Genomic DNA, 15,646 nt, shown 5'->3' with positions numbered 1-15,646 from the left:
TGTATTATTACAATGTACTTTTATATTAATATTACTTTAAATTACTAAATTAGAGGAAAAGAAAGGCCAGAAAAAATTATTTTATTTCAACTTGTACCTTACTTGGTAATGCCTCATAATTTATTCAATGCTTCGTAATTTAGTACATAGCAGTACCACTGTTGTAAAACGTTTGCTGCAAATTTCAGAATCAGTAGTCTATGTCATGCATTTAACATCGAGACGTAGAAAGAAAAGCTATGTCTATGCTATCGCTTCTGATATATGTATTTTAACTTTGGCTAAAAATGGATTTTCTAGGAGAACGGTATTATAAACTAAACAGAATTCTTTTAGTATGTGTCGGCTTGTGGCCTTATGACACTTCACCCTTGAAGAAGATACAAATTATATTTTTTGAAGCATTATTCTTATCAATCTTATTATGTCAGGTACAAGTCGACTTCTGATTTAATGGATTTTAGTATATATAGTTATGAAAATTTATTTTTCCAAATATCTTCATTGATTGATGTTAATAATCAATTCTAATACAGGAAAATGTACATAACATAATAAAAAAAATATTTCAGATAAATTAATACATTTTTCAATAATTATACACACAATTTGGGGAATACCGGTTTGATCTGGTTGACATTGTTTAACTAACAATAAGTACTGTTCAATAAATTTTAATCACTATTATTTAGTAAAGAACTATTTTTAGATAAAGCTTTTTGTACAGAATATCATAAGTTTTAATAATGTACGTGTGTGTGTGTGTGTGTGTAACTTTGTATGTGAAAGAGAATTGACAAAATCTTTTACAACCAGCTTAAGATCATACTTTTAACATGTTCTCATCTTAAACAACATGTTCGAATCTAAAACTTTAGTCAACTAAAGAAAAAAATCTGCATCTCCTAAACTACGTATAACTATCTACTTTTTAAATTAGTGATTCAATAAAGGTATCTTTTTCAGCTCAACGTATTTCTCGTGGAAAACTGCGATATTGCAAAAATCATGAAAATACTCATGTTCTTTCTTATTAATTGCATTGTTATTATAGAATACAATTCAGGATTGCTACTTACTAATACCGTATGTGTTCGCATATTTTCTAATGTCGCAAAATTTTGTTTTCACTCAAAGATTTTTATTGGACTTTTTCCATGTGTTTTTATAAAACTGTCTAGAAGGCGACATAATGTATTAAATTGCTGAAAGTGCATTAATGCATACTGATACACATGAAAGAAAATTTATTTATGAAACATATATAACATTAAAAAAAGTAACAACAAAAAAGAATTGTATTTATTTGTGGTCGCAGATCAAGTATATCTTTACTAGAGTCCACTACGATTGGACAATATTGAAAAATCAGGCGGAATTGGACATAATACAAAAGTATGCATGCAACGCAAGATTCCATACCATCGCTTTTATGCGTAAGAATTAAAATCACGTCAGCACACTATTATAGTTTAATTATCTCTTTTATATATATTCTTGTATGTAATATTAGGGGTGTGATTTAGTTTTGAGGGTTTTTTTTCCTCAAAAACGCATGTATTTAAATATGATAATGAATGAATACCTTAATCAAAATATTTTCCTTTGTTTTCTATAACTTTTTCCCATCTTTTGGCAAGAGATGGATTCTACCACGATAAAATCACTCTTCTTTTCAGTTCATCCATTCGTCGACGAATTTTCGCACTTCTTCCAAATTATCAAAGTGTGTATCCTCTAAAGCGTGTTGCATCGACCGGAACAAATAATAATCGCATGGAGCAATGTCCGGAGAATACGCGGGGTGCGGTAAGACTTGCCATTCGAGCTCTAATAGTGTTTGTTTCACTGATAACGCAACGTGAGGTCGAGCGTTGTCACGAAGAAGAATCACTTTCCGTCGTTTACTCGCAATTGGTGGTCGTTTTTGGTCCAATACTTGCTTCAACTTGTACAATTGGTGTCGATAACGATCAGCCGTGACAGTCTCATGCGGATTTAACAGCTCATAGTACACTATCCCACCAAATACAGAGCATTACTTTTGAACCGTGAATATTGCGTCTCGGAGTGGATGTTAATGGTTCGCCTGGATCCACCCATGATTTTCTGTGTTTGGGATTATCAAAATAAATCCACTTTTCATCCCCAGTAACAATCCGAGACAAAAGACTCTTCTTTTTTTGCCTGGCGATCAACGAAATGCAAATGTTCAACCGGTTCGCAATGGCACTTTCCGATAATTCATGTCGAACCCATTTCCCTTCTTTCTGAATTTTTCCCATTTCATGTAAATGTTTCGTAACTGTTGTACGATCAACATTTAATACTCTGGCAAGTTCTGAAGTGGATTGTGTTGGATTTTCGTGCAATAATGCTTGCAAATCTGCATTTTCAAGCTTTCTTGGTTGTCCCGAGCGTTCTTTGTCCTTCACATCAGTATGACCACTTTTAAAGCGTCTAAACCAGTATTCACACGTCTTAATTGATGGGGCAGAATCACCATAAGTTTCCACAAGAATTCTATAACCGTCAGCCGCAGTTTTCTTTTGATTAAAAAACAAAAGCAACGCATATCGAAAATGCTGTTTCGGAAGTTGCATTTTTACGATGATATAAACACGACTGTTATTGCATCTATTGCTATAATGCTACTAAATGTGATGGATAATGTCAACACTGTAAGAAAGAACAGTTATCGGAAACAGCTATTGGAACAAACTGACACTACAGCCATCTGTTGCAAAACCCTCAAAACTAAATCACACTCCTAATATAATATCCTTTATGTTTTATATTATATTATTTACAATATATTATTTTGCGTGTTATGTCAATATTATAATTAATGTTCCAATTAAGATATTCAATTAAAATCTCCTACAGTACAGAAATTCTAGTTTAATATTTAAAATTTACATTTAAAGGTAGTCTAACCTGATACACACAAAACTAGTCTTGAATAATTGTAGACAAATTTATGCGATATATTTAACTTTCATTTTTCTTACATTTTCCTTAGAAATGAAATTTAGAATTTATATCACATAATATTTAAACATTTACAATAAAGGAATCTTTTTTACATAATAAATTTTACGTTTATAACATATAATTCTTCTTCTTCCATGTATATATTGAAATATATGACGCATCGAACGTACTTTAGTTTTAGGTACTTTTATGTGCGCGGGACTATTCATACTGTCTTCTATACCATTTATACTTAATGCAATTATACCACTGAATGAATCACGGCCGTTATGGTTACCGATTATAGTAGAATACTTCGTCGATCAAGAAAGATATTTCTTTGCTATTTTAACACACATTTTCATGACCACATTTGCTGGTTGTATAACACTAGCAGGTATTGCAACAATGCATATAGCATATGCATTGCACAATTGCGCCATATTTGAAATTGTCAGGTAAATATCAGGTTGCACCCTATAAATCCATTAAACCTTTAAGCTTAATAAGTGAAGTTATTTACTTTACTACAAAGATATACTTGAATGAATGCGTGGCGTCCTCAATAGGTACAATTTTAATGTTAAGTACTTTTTACATAGCTATCGAATGGAGCACATATTTGAAGAAAACATATTACAAATGTCAAAAGATATTCGGGAACATATACTACATGAGAGATTAATTCATGTAGTATATCTGCATCGTAGAGCTATAGAGTTGGTATTAATATAGTATAATTTCGACTTTTGCGCTCGGAACCTTTTCGCAATATTATTCTGCAATCGCTGCCAATTTCAGGGAAAAATTATTCTTGCAATATGTAATTATTTTGTATTTAGTGTAAACGGGTCTATAAATTGCTAACAATTGCAAAGTTTCTTTCGAGCACATCTAACAATTCGTGCAAAAGGTTTCGAGTGTAAAGGTGTATATATTAATACGTTGACTACCGAGTCCATTCTGTTATCTTTTCGTTTACGCCGCGCAATATAACGTCAGCTTGAGCAATGCAAGGGCGCTGCCGGCACTCATTGCCCGGCGTGAAGCCATGTAAAAACCATGCACCGTGCAATGGGGTACCGGCGCGGTAGTCATGTTAATGAATAATAAGCTCATGTTAAATACGGATTCTGCTGTTAAAGTTTGACCAATATCTTGACGAACGGTTTTGCAACATTATACGTCATATTATTACTATTTGGAATAGCTTCTACGAGTTTCAGTGTTTTTCATGTAAGCGTCTAAATGCAATTAATGCTTGAAGACTATATATAGTATTATTTATGCAGAAATATTAATTATTATCACAAATGTAAATATTAAAATGTGAACAGTCGTAATCTCATTACCGCTCGTTTCAGTTCTTTAATGTGCTGACATCTTTAAATAACGTACTTGAAGTAATTGAGACTAGCACCTTGATACTTATACATTTGTATTATTTATATGTAGGAAATTATGTTGGACAAAGTATCATAGACACCAGCACAAATATTTTTCGAACAACGTAATTATTCAATATTTTTTCTGAGCTGCTATTGCATTCATACCATCATGACGATTATCTACATAATTACGAACACACAATTGTTTAGTCTACTAATACTTTTTCAATTCATAATTTAATAAACAAATCAGAATTGTGATTGATACTTCCATCTACGTTTACATTAACCGTTACATATATCTCTGTATGTATTAACAGATACAATACGAAATGGTACGCAGCACCACTGTGGTTGCAGAAAGTGATATTGTTCATTATGCAGAGAAGTAGCATCAGGAGTACTTTAACAGCTGCAAGTTTATTTGATGCATCTTTAGAAGGTTTTGCTACGGTATGGAACGCATAGCTCCAAAATTTTATTTTGTTATTTGTCATGGGACAAAAAATATTTGTTACAGCTTATGAGTATGTCGATGTCATATGTTATGTTTATGCTTTCTACGCGGAGTCAACAAGAAAATATGCAGAAGAATTATAATTATGATTTAGTCGAATTTGACTTATAAATATAAAACATATTCGATATATAGTATATGTACTCTGTTGCATACACATTAATAAAATACATTTGAAGAAATGAATATATCAGAAATGTATGAATTATATTAATTATATTAAAATCTTTTTAATATAATGTATATCCATTCTTCGACGTAGGTACGTGCAAGTATACAATATTTGTTCTAATATTCTAGTAGTTAGTAATGTGCAAAAGAACTGACCGTAGTATCCTTCCACTCGTGGAAGCGTAAGTTTTTACATTTAATTCATAATTAATAATATATAAAAATACTAATAATATATTATATATATTGAACGCAGATATACTTGATCATAAATTTGGATAGGATTATTATATTATTATTACTTTAATGTTATTAAGAATAAAGGTATTAATTATGACATTGGATGCTTTTGTATCGATAGCCATGTTGAACATAGTTGAAGTCAAACAGCTAATTAAATTAAATATTAAAGTTATTCATTTATTGCTATATTTATAAAATTTTCGCTATAAGCTTTAATACCATATCAGCATTTTTTTTCTTTTTTTTTCTTTTAGCTAGTATGACGGTATCTTATCTCACTACAATTTATTCTGTGCATTAACATCAAAACAAATGACAAATCTGACTGTAAATGATAAGGCTTTATTAATATGTGTTTATAAGACAATTTTTCATTCACTCTTATACAATAATATACAGTTGTGACAATATTCCAACCGAATATCTCATAAGATTATTCTATTTTTTTTATCATTAATACCAGCTCGTTATTATTCTAATTGCTACATTTTGTATCCTTACAATTTAATTAATATTTAATATCTAGTTTCCTTTCTTGTAACTAACTATACGTAATCTCGTACCTTGCATTTTCAACATTCTTACACTTGTTGATCGTTGCACTTTACACAAAACACATATTCGCTTTCTTTCTGTACGTACACATTTTAACCCTTTGCACTCGATAGCCTTTTCGCGATAGAATACTAGCAACTTACAATAATAATTATTTATAATACTAATTTACATTAATAATAATTTAAATAAAATGTTAATAAAAATAATAAACACAATGCTTTATTATGAAGTGCATCCAAATCAAACATAAACACTTTTGTCGCCTTTCACTCGTCATTTTAATTACTGCGTCGAGTCGCAACTGAGGTCGCTTCTCGAATGCAAAGGGTTAAATGTGTAATCTAAACTTATAATGTGTAACACTATTCATGTCTCGCGTCGGAATGAAAGTCGCGAAAATTCGTCTTTACACTAACGTTCACATATACAGGTACATAAGAAGTTATCGATTTGTAGAATAGAAAACCATACGTGCAATATATCATTATGTTAGTAATTTCAGTACTTGTCTCGATGTATCATATTATCTCGATGTATTATTACAATGTACTTTTATATTAATATTACTTTAAATTACTACATTAAAGGAAAAGAAAAGGCAGAAAAAAATTATTTTATTCAACTATTTGTACCTTACTTGGTAATGCCTCATAATTTATTCAATGCTTCGTACTTTAGTACATAGCAGTACCACTGTTGTAAAACGTTTGCTGCAAATGTTAGAATCAGTAGTCTATCATGCATTTAACATCGAGACGTAGAAAGAAAAGCTATGTCTATGCTATCACTTCTGGTATATGTATTTTAACTTTAACTAAAAATGGATTTTATAGGAGAACGGTATTATAAACTAAACAGAATTCTTTTAGTATGTGTCGGCTTGTGGCCTTACGACACTTCAGCCGTAAAGAAGATACAAATTATATTTTTTGAAACATTATTCATATCAAACATATTATGTCAGGTACAAATCGACTTCTGATATAATATGTATATTCTGATATAATGCATTTTATTACATAAGTATAGTTATGACAATTTATTCTTCCAAACATCTTCATTGATAGATGTTAATAATCATTTATAATACAGAAAAATGTACATAATAAAACAATATTTCAGATAAATTAATATATATTTCAAGAATTGTGCACATACTAGGGAATATAGGTTTGATCTGGTTGACACATTGTTAAAATCATGTTTAACTAACAATAAGTAATGTTTGACATATTTTAATCACTGTTATTTATTAAAGAACTATTTCTAGATATAGTTTTTTGTACGGAATATCATAAGTTTTAATAATGTACATGTGTGTGTGTGTGTGTGTGTGTGTGTGTGTGTGTGTGTGTAAATTTGTTTGTGAAAGAGAATCGACAAAATTTTTTACAACCAGCTTAAGATCATAATTTAACAACATGTTCTTATCTTAAACAACATGTTCGTATCTACAACTTCAGTCAACTAATGAAAAAATCTGCATCATCTACACTACGTAGAACTATCTACTTTTTACACTAAAATGATTCAATAAAACTATATTTTTCAGCTCACCGTATTTCTCGTGAATACCTGGACTATTGCAAAAGTCATGAAAATACTCATGATCGTTATTATTGATTGTGTTTTTATAATAAAATATACTGCAGGGTTGCTACTTACTAATAACGTATGTGAACGCATATTTTTTAATGCAACGCAAAATTTTGTTTTCACTCAAAATACGATTTTTATTGGAATTTTTTCATCTGTTTTTACAAAACAATCTACAAGGCGATATAATGTATTAAATTGCTGAAAGTGCATTAATGTATAATGATAGTGATGAAAGACAATTATTTCTGAAACATATATAACATTAAAAAAAGAAACCAAAAAAATTGTATTTATTGTGTGGTCGCAGATCAAGTATATCTTTAACAGAGTTCGCTACGATTGGAAAATATTGAAAAATCAGGCGGAATTGGACATAATACAAAAGCATGCATGCAACGCAAGATTCCATACGATCAGTTTTACGCGTAAGAATTAAAATCACACATCAGCACAGTATTATAGTTCAATTATCTCCTTTAACATATTATTGTCTATATTATAATATATTTTATATATTTTATATATTATAATAATACATTATAATTATTTATAATATATTATAATAATACATTATAATTATTTATAATATATTATAATATATTATAATAATATATTATTTTGATGTGTATTATGTGACTACTATGATTAATATTTCAATTAAGATATTCAATTCAAATCGCCTACAAAACTTCACAGAAGAGTTTTATATTTTTAATTTATAAGAATAGTCTAACCAAATGCACACATAACTAGTCTTGAATAATTGTAGAAAACTTTCTACGATATAATTTAACTTTCCTTTTTCTAACATTTTTCTTATAAATGACAGTTAGAACGTTATATCTTATAATATTTATTATTTAAACATTTACAATAAAGAAATCTTTTTTACATACTACATTTTACATTTATAACATATAATTCTGTCCCTTTCATATATATTGAAATATATGATGAATCGAACATACTTCAGTCATAGGTACTTTTATTAGCCTGGGAATACTCATACTATCTTCTACATCATTTATACTTGATGCAATTATACCACTGAATGAATCACGACCGTTATGGTTACCGGTTATAGTAGAATGCTTCGTCGATCAAGAAAGATATTTCTTTGCTATTTTAATATATATTTTCATATCCGCGTATGCAGGCTGTATAACAATAGCAGCTATTGCAACAATGCTTCTAGCATATGCATTGCACAATTGCGCCATATTTGAAATTGTCGGGTAAATATCAAGTTGCACCCTTTAAATCCTTTAAACCCTTTAAGTTTAATAAGCGAAATTATTTAATTTACTTTAAAGATATCCTTAAATGAATTGTATGCGTTGCGTCATCAATAGGTACAATTTTGATATTATGTAATTTTTACGTAGCTATCGAATAGAGCACATATTTGACGAAAAAATATTACAAATGTCAAAAGATTTTCGGCAACATATACTATATGAGAGATTAATTCATGCAGTATATCTTCATCGCAGAGCTGTGGAGTAGGTATTAATATACTATATCTTCGACTTTTGCGCTTGGAACCTTTGTCCATATTATTCTGCAATCACTGCTAATTTTGGGGAAAAATAATTCTTGCCATATGTTATTAGTTTATTTATTGTAAACGGGCGTATGTATCGTTGTTAAGTTGTTGTTACAGATATTTTAGAACAATTGTAAAGCTCCTGTTTTTTTTTCTTTTGAGCACGTCTAACAATTCGTAAAAAAGGTTTCGAGTGTATATGTATATATTAACACAACGTGTTGTACACTAATAATTAATATATATACTACATAAGTGTATATATTAACACGTTGACTACCGAGTCCATTCTGTTATCTTTTCGTTTATGCCGCGCAGTATCGTCAGTTTGAGCGACTCAAGGGCGTCGCCGGCACTCATTGCCCGGCGCGGGGCCATATAAAAGCCATGCACTGTGCAATGGGTACCGGCGCAGTAGTCATATTAATGACTAATAAACTTATAAGAAATGTGGGTTTTGTTGTTAAAGTTTGGCCAATATCTTGACGAACAGTTTTGCAACATTATACTTCATATTATTACTATTTGGAGTAGCTTCTACAAGTTTCAGTGTTTTCCATGTAAGCGCCTAAATGCCATTAATGCTGGAAGACTACAGTATTATTTATACTGACATGTTAATCATTATCACAAATGTAAATATTAAAATGTGAAAAGTAATCTCATTACCGCTCGTTTCAGTTCTTTCATGTGCTGACACCTTTAAATGACGTACTTGAAGTAATTGCGACTACCACGTTTATACTTTTACATTTGTATTATTTATATGTAGGAAATTATGTTGGACAAAGTGTCATAGACACCAGCACAAATATTTTCCGAACAACGTAAGTATTCGATACTTTTTCTGAACTACTATTGCATCCACACCGTCCTGACGATTATCTACATAAATGATTAAGAACACAATTTTTTATCTCACTAATAATTTTCTAACTCATAGTTTAATAAACAAATAAGAATTTTGATTCATAATTCCAACTAGGTTTAGATTAAACGTTATATATTAACAGATACAATACGGAATGGTACACAGCACCACTGTGGTTGCAGAAAGTGATATTGTTCATTATGCAGAGAAGTAGCATTAAGAGTACCTTAACAGCTGGAGGTTTATTTGATGCATCGTTAGAAGGTTTTGCTTCGGTATGGAACGCATAGCACCAAAATTTTATTCTGGTATTTGTCATGGGACAAAAAATATTTGTTACAGCTTATGAGTATGTCGATATCATATGTTATGTTTATGCTTTCTACGCGAAGTCAATAAGAAAACACGCAAGAAGAATTATAATCATGATTTACTCGAATTTGACTTATAAATATAAAATTCAATATATAGTATATGTACTTTGTTGCATACATATTAATAAATTACATTTGAACGAATGAATACATCGAAAATATATTAATTATATTAATTAACAAACTATTTTTAATATAATGTATATGTATATAATCTACTCTTCGACGTAGGTACGTGCAAGTATACAATTTTTGTTCTAATATTCTAGTAGTTAGTGATATGCCAAAGAACGGACCATAATATCCTTACACTCGTGAAAGCATAAGTTTTTACATTTAATTCATACTTAATACTATATACTACTATATACTACTATATACTAATAATAATATATTATATATTGAACGCAGATATACTTGATTATAAATTTGGATAAAATCATTATATTATCATTACTTTAATGTTATTAAGAATAAAGGTAGGTATTTTTATATAATTGTATAGATATGATATATGATAGTGACCGTACAAATTTAAAAACCTCGGTTTATTCTAGAAGGGACAATGGGAGTGTACGTGTTGATCGACTGTTTAATTATGACATTGGATGCTTTTGCATCGGTAGCCATGTTGAACATAGTTGAAGCCAAACAGCTAATTAAATATTAAATTAAATATTAAATTTATTCATTTATTGTTATATTTCTAAAATTTGCATTATGAGCTTTAATACTATATCAGCATTTTTTCTTTTTCTTTTTCTTTTAGCTAGTATGACGGTATCCTATCTACAATTTGCTCTGTGCATTAAAATCGAAACAAATGACAAATCTGACTGTAAATGATAAAGCTTTATTAATAGGTGTTTATAAGACATTTTTTCATTCACTCCTCTACAATAATATGCATTTGTGAAAATATTCCAACCGAATATCTCATAATATTCTATTTTTTTATCATTAACACCAGCCCGTTATTGTTCTAATTGTTACATTTTGTATCCTTCCAATTTAATTATTGTAATATTTAATATCAAGTTTCCTTTCTTATAACTAACCACACGTAATCTCGTACCCTGCATTTACAACATTCTTACACTTGTTGATCATTGCACTATACACAAAACACATATTCGCTTTCTTACCTGTACGTACACATTTTATCCCTTTGCACGCGATAGTCTTTTCGCTATAGGGTAGCAACTCACAATAATAATAATTTAAAATAATAATTTACAATACTAATTTAAATAAAATAATAAAAATAAGAAACACAATGAAGTGTTTTACTATGAAGTGCACCCAAATCAAACATAAACAGTTTTGTCGCTTTTCACTCGTTATTCTAGTTACTGCACCAACCCGAATCGCGACTAAGGTCGCTTCTCGAGTGCAAAGGTTTAAATGTGTAATCAGAACTTCTAATGTGTAACACTATTCATGTCTCGCGTCGTAATGAAAATCGCGAAAATTCGTCTTTACACTAACGTTCACATATCCAGGTACATAAAAAGTTATCGATTTGTAGAATAGAAAACCATACGTGCAATATATCATTATGTTAGTAATTTCAGTACTTGTCGATATTATCTCGATGTATTATTACACTTTCTTTTTATATTACTTTAAATTACTAAATTACAAAATTAGAGGAAAAGAAAAGGCAGAAAAAAAACTTTTATTCAACTATTTGTACCTTACTTGTTAATGCCTCATAATTTATTCAATGCTTCGTAATTTAGTCTATAGCAGTACCACTGTTGTAAAAGTATCTTTGCTGCAAATTTTAGAATCAGTAGTACGTATATCATGCATTTAATATCGATACGTAGAAAGAAAAGGTACACCAATGCTATCAATTCTGGTATTTTAACTTTGGCTAAAAATGGATTTTATAGGGGAACAGTATTATAATCTAAACAGAATTCTTTTAGTATGTGTCGGCCTGTGGCCTTATGGCACTTCATCCTTAAAGAAGATACAAATTATATTTTTTGAAGCAATATTCATATCGTTCTTATTATGTCAGGTAAGAATCAATTTCTCATTTACTGCATTTTATTATATATACGAAAAGTTATTCTTCCAAATATCTTCAGTGAGTATTAATAACTATTTCTAATACAGAAAAATGTACATAACATAATAGAAACATATTTCAGATAAATTAATACATTTTTCAATAATTATGCACATAATATCGAGAATATGGGTTCAATCTAGTTGACATATTGTTAAAATCATGCGACTAAGTAATGTCCGATATATTTTAATCATTGTTATTTCTTAAAGAGCTATTTTTAGATAAAGGTTTTTATACGGAATATCAAAAGTTTTAATAATGTACATACATATATACACATTTGTATGTGAAAGGGAATCGACAAAGTCTGTTAAAAACTGCTTCAGATCATAATTTTAACAATATGTTCTTATCTTAAACAACATGTTCGTATCTAAAACTTTAATCAACCAAAGAAAAACTCTGCATCTCCTAAACTACATATAACTATCTACTTTTTAAATTAAAGCGATTCAATAAAGCTATCTTTTTCAGCTCAACGTATTTGTCGTGAAAAACTGCAGTATTGCAAAAGTTATGAAAATACTCATGTTCGTTATTATTAATTGCATTTTTATTATAAAATACAACGCAGGATTGTTACTTACTGATAACGTATGTGTTCGCATATTTTCTAATGTACGCAAACTTTTGTTTTCACTCAAAGTAAGATGTTTATTGGAATTTTTCCATTTGTTTTTACAAAACAATCCACAAGGCGATATAATGTATTAAATTGCCGAAAGTGCATTAATGCATAATTATAATGATGAAAGAAAACTTATTTATGACATATATATGACATTAAAAAAAGAAACAACAAAACAACAAGTGTATTTATTTGTGGTCGTAGATCAAGTATATCTTTAATAGAGTCCGCTACGATTGGACAATATTGAAAAATCAGGCGGAATTGGACATAATACAAAAGTATGCATGTAATGCAAGATTCCATACCATCACTTTTATGCGTAAGAATGAAAATCACGTCAGCACACTATTATAGTTTAATTATCTCCTTTAATATATTATTGTATATATTATATTTTATATAACAATTAAAATCTCCTATAGTACAGAAATTCTAGTTTAATATTTAAAATGTATAAGGATAGTCTAACCTGATCACACACACACACACACACACACACACACACAACTGGTCTTGAATAATTGTAAACAAATTCTGCGATATGTTTAAGTTTACTTTTTGTACCATTTCCCTTAGAAATGACAGTTAGAACGTTTATATAGTATAATATTTAAACATTTAGAATAAAGAAACCTCTTTCATGATAAATTTTAAATTTATAACACATACTTCTTCCTCTCGCATATCTATATATGTACAATATATATGTATATGTACAATTGAATTATATGATGAATTGGACATACTTCAGTCATAGGTACTGTTATTGGCATGGGCATAATCATACTGTCTTCTTTATCATTTATACTTGATGCAATTATACCACTGAATGAATCACAGCCGTTATGGTTACCGGTTATAGTAGAATACTTCGTCGATCAAGAAAGATATTTCTTTGCTATTTTAATACATACTTTCATGTTCGCTTATGCTGGCTGTATAACAATAGCAGCTATTGCAACAATGCTTATAGCATATGTATTACATAATTGCGCCATATTTGAAATTGCCAGGTAAATATCAGGCTGTATTCTTTAACTCCTTTAACCCCTTTAAAGCGTAATAAGCGAAGTTAATTAATTTATCTTAAAGATGTGCTTAAATGAATTTTATATGCGTTGTGTCATCAATGGGTATAATTTTTATATTATGTATTATCTTACTTTTTATGTAGCTATCGAATAGAGCACATATTTGACGAAAACATATTACAAATGTCAAAAGATATTCGACAACATATACTATATGAGAGATTAATTCACGCAGTATATCTCCATCGCAGAGCTGTGGAGTTGGTATTGATACATTATAACTTCGACTTTTGCTCTCGCAACCTTTCTCCATATTATTCTTCAATCGCTGCCAATTTTGGGAAAAAATATTCTTGTCATATGTTATTAGTTTATTTATCGTAAATGGACGTATGTATCGTTGTTAAGTTGTTGTTACAGATATTTTAGAATTGGAAAGCTTTTGTTTTTTTTCTTTTGAGTACACCTAACAATTCATGTAAAAGGTTTCGAGTGTAAAGGTGTATGTTAACACGTTGACTACCGAGGCCTTTACCTTTTCGTTTACGCCGCACAATATCGTCAGCTTGAGCGACGCAAGGGCGCAGCCGGTGCCCATTGGCCGGCACCGCGCTATATAAGGGCCATGCATCGTGCAATGGGTATCGGCGCGGTAGTCATGTTAATGAATAATAAACTCATAAGAAATATGGGTTTTTTGCTAAAGTTTGGCCAATATCTTGACGAACAGTTTTGCGACATTATATTTCATATTATTAACATTTGGAGTAGCTTCTACGAGTTTCAGCGTTTTTCATGTAAGCGTCTAAATTAATGCTGGTAGACTATATATAATATTATTTATGCAGAAATATTAATTATTATCACAAATGTAAATATTAAAATGTGAAAAGTAATCTCATTAACGGTCGTTCCAGTTCTTTTATGTGTTGACACCTGTAAACGACGTATTTGAAGTAATTGCGACTAACATCTTTATACTTTTACATTTGTATTATATATATATAGGCAATTATGTTGGACAAAGTGTTATAGACACCAGCACAAATATTTTTCGAACAACGTAGGTATTCAATATTTTTTTCTGAGCTATTCTATTTATTGCATCCAAACAATCACGACGATTATCTATAAAAATTATTAATACGTAATTAAAAATACACAATTTTTTATCCCACTAATAATTTTTCAATTTATGGTTTGATACACAAAGAAGAACTTTGATTAATAATTCCAACTACGTTTACATTAAACGTTACATATTAACAGATACAATACGGGATGGTACGCAGCACCGCTGTGGTTACAAAAAGTGATGTTATTTATTATGCAGAGAAGTAGCATTAAGAGTACTTTAACAGCTGGAGGTTTATTTGATGCATCGTTAGAAGGTTTTGCTAAGGTATGAAACGCATAGCACACAATTTCATTCTGGTATTTGACGTAAAATATTTGGGACAAAAACTATTTGTTACAGCTTATGAGTTTGTCGATATCATATGTTATGTTTATGCGTTCTACGCGAAGTCAACAAGAAAATACGCAAGAAGAATTATAATTATGATTTACTCGAAGTTGTTTTATAAATATAAAACATATTCAACATATAGTATATGTACTCTGTTACATACATATTAATAAAATACATTTGAACAAATGAA

The 15,646-nt window shown here is 29.7% G+C and overlaps 4 protein-coding genes and 1 long non-coding RNA gene across 33 annotated transcripts in view; 4 read left to right on the top strand and 1 right to left on the bottom strand.

Annotated features, from left to right (window-relative positions):
- LOC105286029 (mannosyl-oligosaccharide alpha-1,2-mannosidase IA) overlaps nucleotides 1-15,646 on the top strand; it is a 738,960-nt gene that overhangs the window by 593,286 nt on the left and 130,028 nt on the right. The window lies entirely within an intron of this gene.
- The window catches only part of LOC105285750, a 249,063-nt gene that overhangs the window by 170,029 nt on the left and 63,388 nt on the right, over nucleotides 1-15,646 (bottom strand). The window contains exon 1 of one of the 23 annotated variants that reach the window (XR_003407115.1): nucleotides 11,386-11,467. The exons of 20 other annotated variants lie outside the window; for them this stretch is intronic. This is a non-coding gene — a long non-coding RNA (uncharacterized LOC105285750). Of the gene's footprint in view, nucleotides 1-1,585; nucleotides 1,628-5,855; nucleotides 6,646-11,385; nucleotides 11,468-15,646 lie in introns of those variants that run through there. 2 more of the 23 variants (XR_003407113.1, XR_003407130.1) reach the window with 2 other exon arrangements.
- On the top strand, nucleotides 265-5,992 carry LOC105279200. Of its 4 annotated transcripts, XM_020031629.2 has the most exons (10): nucleotides 340-431; nucleotides 573-657; nucleotides 967-1,086; nucleotides 1,319-1,436; nucleotides 3,170-3,431; nucleotides 3,576-3,692; nucleotides 4,119-4,209; nucleotides 4,338-4,483; nucleotides 4,682-4,814; nucleotides 4,882-5,992. In XM_020031629.2, the coding sequence occupies exons 3-10, from the start codon at nucleotides 1,009-1,011 to the stop codon at nucleotides 4,987-4,989; spliced, it is 1,053 nt and encodes a 350-aa protein (XP_019887188.1). In that variant the 5' UTR covers nucleotides 340-431; nucleotides 573-657; nucleotides 967-1,008; the 3' UTR covers nucleotides 4,990-5,992. The 4 variants fall into 4 exon arrangements, with proteins under 4 accessions (XP_011337118.1, XP_011337128.1, XP_019887188.1 ...); XM_011338816.3 differs by lacking the exon at nucleotides 573-657 and having other exon boundaries at nucleotides 265-431; XM_011338819.3 differs by having other exon boundaries at nucleotides 573-1,086.
- Nucleotides 6,644-11,161, top strand: LOC109610645 (putative odorant receptor 71a). Its single transcript, XM_020031631.2, has 9 exons — nucleotides 6,644-6,814; nucleotides 7,403-7,522; nucleotides 7,757-7,874; nucleotides 8,423-8,684; nucleotides 8,835-8,951; nucleotides 9,465-9,555; nucleotides 9,677-9,822; nucleotides 10,009-10,141; nucleotides 10,209-11,161. Exons 1-9 carry the CDS (start codon nucleotides 6,671-6,673, stop codon nucleotides 10,263-10,265), a joined length of 1,188 nt encoding a protein of 395 aa, XP_019887190.2. The 5' UTR covers nucleotides 6,644-6,670; the 3' UTR covers nucleotides 10,266-11,161.
- On the top strand, nucleotides 12,088-15,646 carry LOC113561412. 2 transcript variants are annotated; one of them, XM_026972986.1, is made up of 9 exons: nucleotides 12,088-12,269; nucleotides 12,798-12,917; nucleotides 13,156-13,273; nucleotides 13,706-13,967; nucleotides 14,129-14,245; nucleotides 14,692-14,782; nucleotides 14,903-15,048; nucleotides 15,255-15,387; nucleotides 15,463-15,646. In XM_026972986.1, exons 1-9 carry the CDS (start codon nucleotides 12,126-12,128, stop codon nucleotides 15,541-15,543), a joined length of 1,212 nt encoding a protein of 403 aa, XP_026828787.1. In that variant the 5' UTR covers nucleotides 12,088-12,125; the 3' UTR covers nucleotides 15,544-15,646. The 2 variants fall into 2 exon arrangements, with proteins under 2 accessions (XP_026828787.1, XP_026828786.1); XM_026972985.1 differs by having other exon boundaries at nucleotides 12,798-12,941.

This window comes from Ooceraea biroi, chromosome 10, assembly GCF_003672135.1.
Source record: "Ooceraea biroi isolate clonal line C1 chromosome 10, Obir_v5.4, whole genome shotgun sequence".
NCBI classification, from domain to species: domain Eukaryota; kingdom Metazoa; phylum Arthropoda; class Insecta; order Hymenoptera; family Formicidae; genus Ooceraea; species Ooceraea biroi.
This window is presented reverse-complemented; position numbering and strand designations above follow the sequence as displayed.

Bases quoted from the DNA above. Each gene is read 5' to 3' on its own strand.
- LOC105279200 (XM_011338816.3), top strand. From the start codon at position 288: ATGGATTTTCTAGGAGAACGGTATTATAAACTAAACAGAATTCTTTTA. The intron at 1,087-1,318 runs GTATGTGTTCGC...TTGTGGTCGCAG, and splicing joins GATTGCTACTTACTAATACC to ATCAAGTATATCTTTACTAG. The intron at 4,815-4,881 runs GTATGGAACGCA...TATTTGTTACAG, and splicing joins CTTTAGAAGGTTTTGCTACG to CTTATGAGTATGTCGATGTC.
- LOC109610645 (XM_020031631.2), top strand. From the start codon at position 6,671: ATGGATTTTATAGGAGAACGGTATTATAAACTAAACAGAATTCTTTTA. The intron at 6,815-7,402 runs GTACAAATCGAC...TATATTTTTCAG, and splicing joins TATCAAACATATTATGTCAG to CTCACCGTATTTCTCGTGAA. The intron at 10,142-10,208 runs GTATGGAACGCA...TATTTGTTACAG, and splicing joins CGTTAGAAGGTTTTGCTTCG to CTTATGAGTATGTCGATATC.
- LOC113561412 (XM_026972985.1), top strand. From the start codon at position 12,126: ATGGATTTTATAGGGGAACAGTATTATAATCTAAACAGAATTCTTTTA. The intron at 13,274-13,705 runs GTAAGAATGAAA...GACATACTTCAG, and splicing joins CCATACCATCACTTTTATGC to TCATAGGTACTGTTATTGGC. The intron at 14,783-14,902 runs GTAAGCGTCTAA...CGGTCGTTCCAG, and splicing joins CGAGTTTCAGCGTTTTTCAT to TTCTTTTATGTGTTGACACC.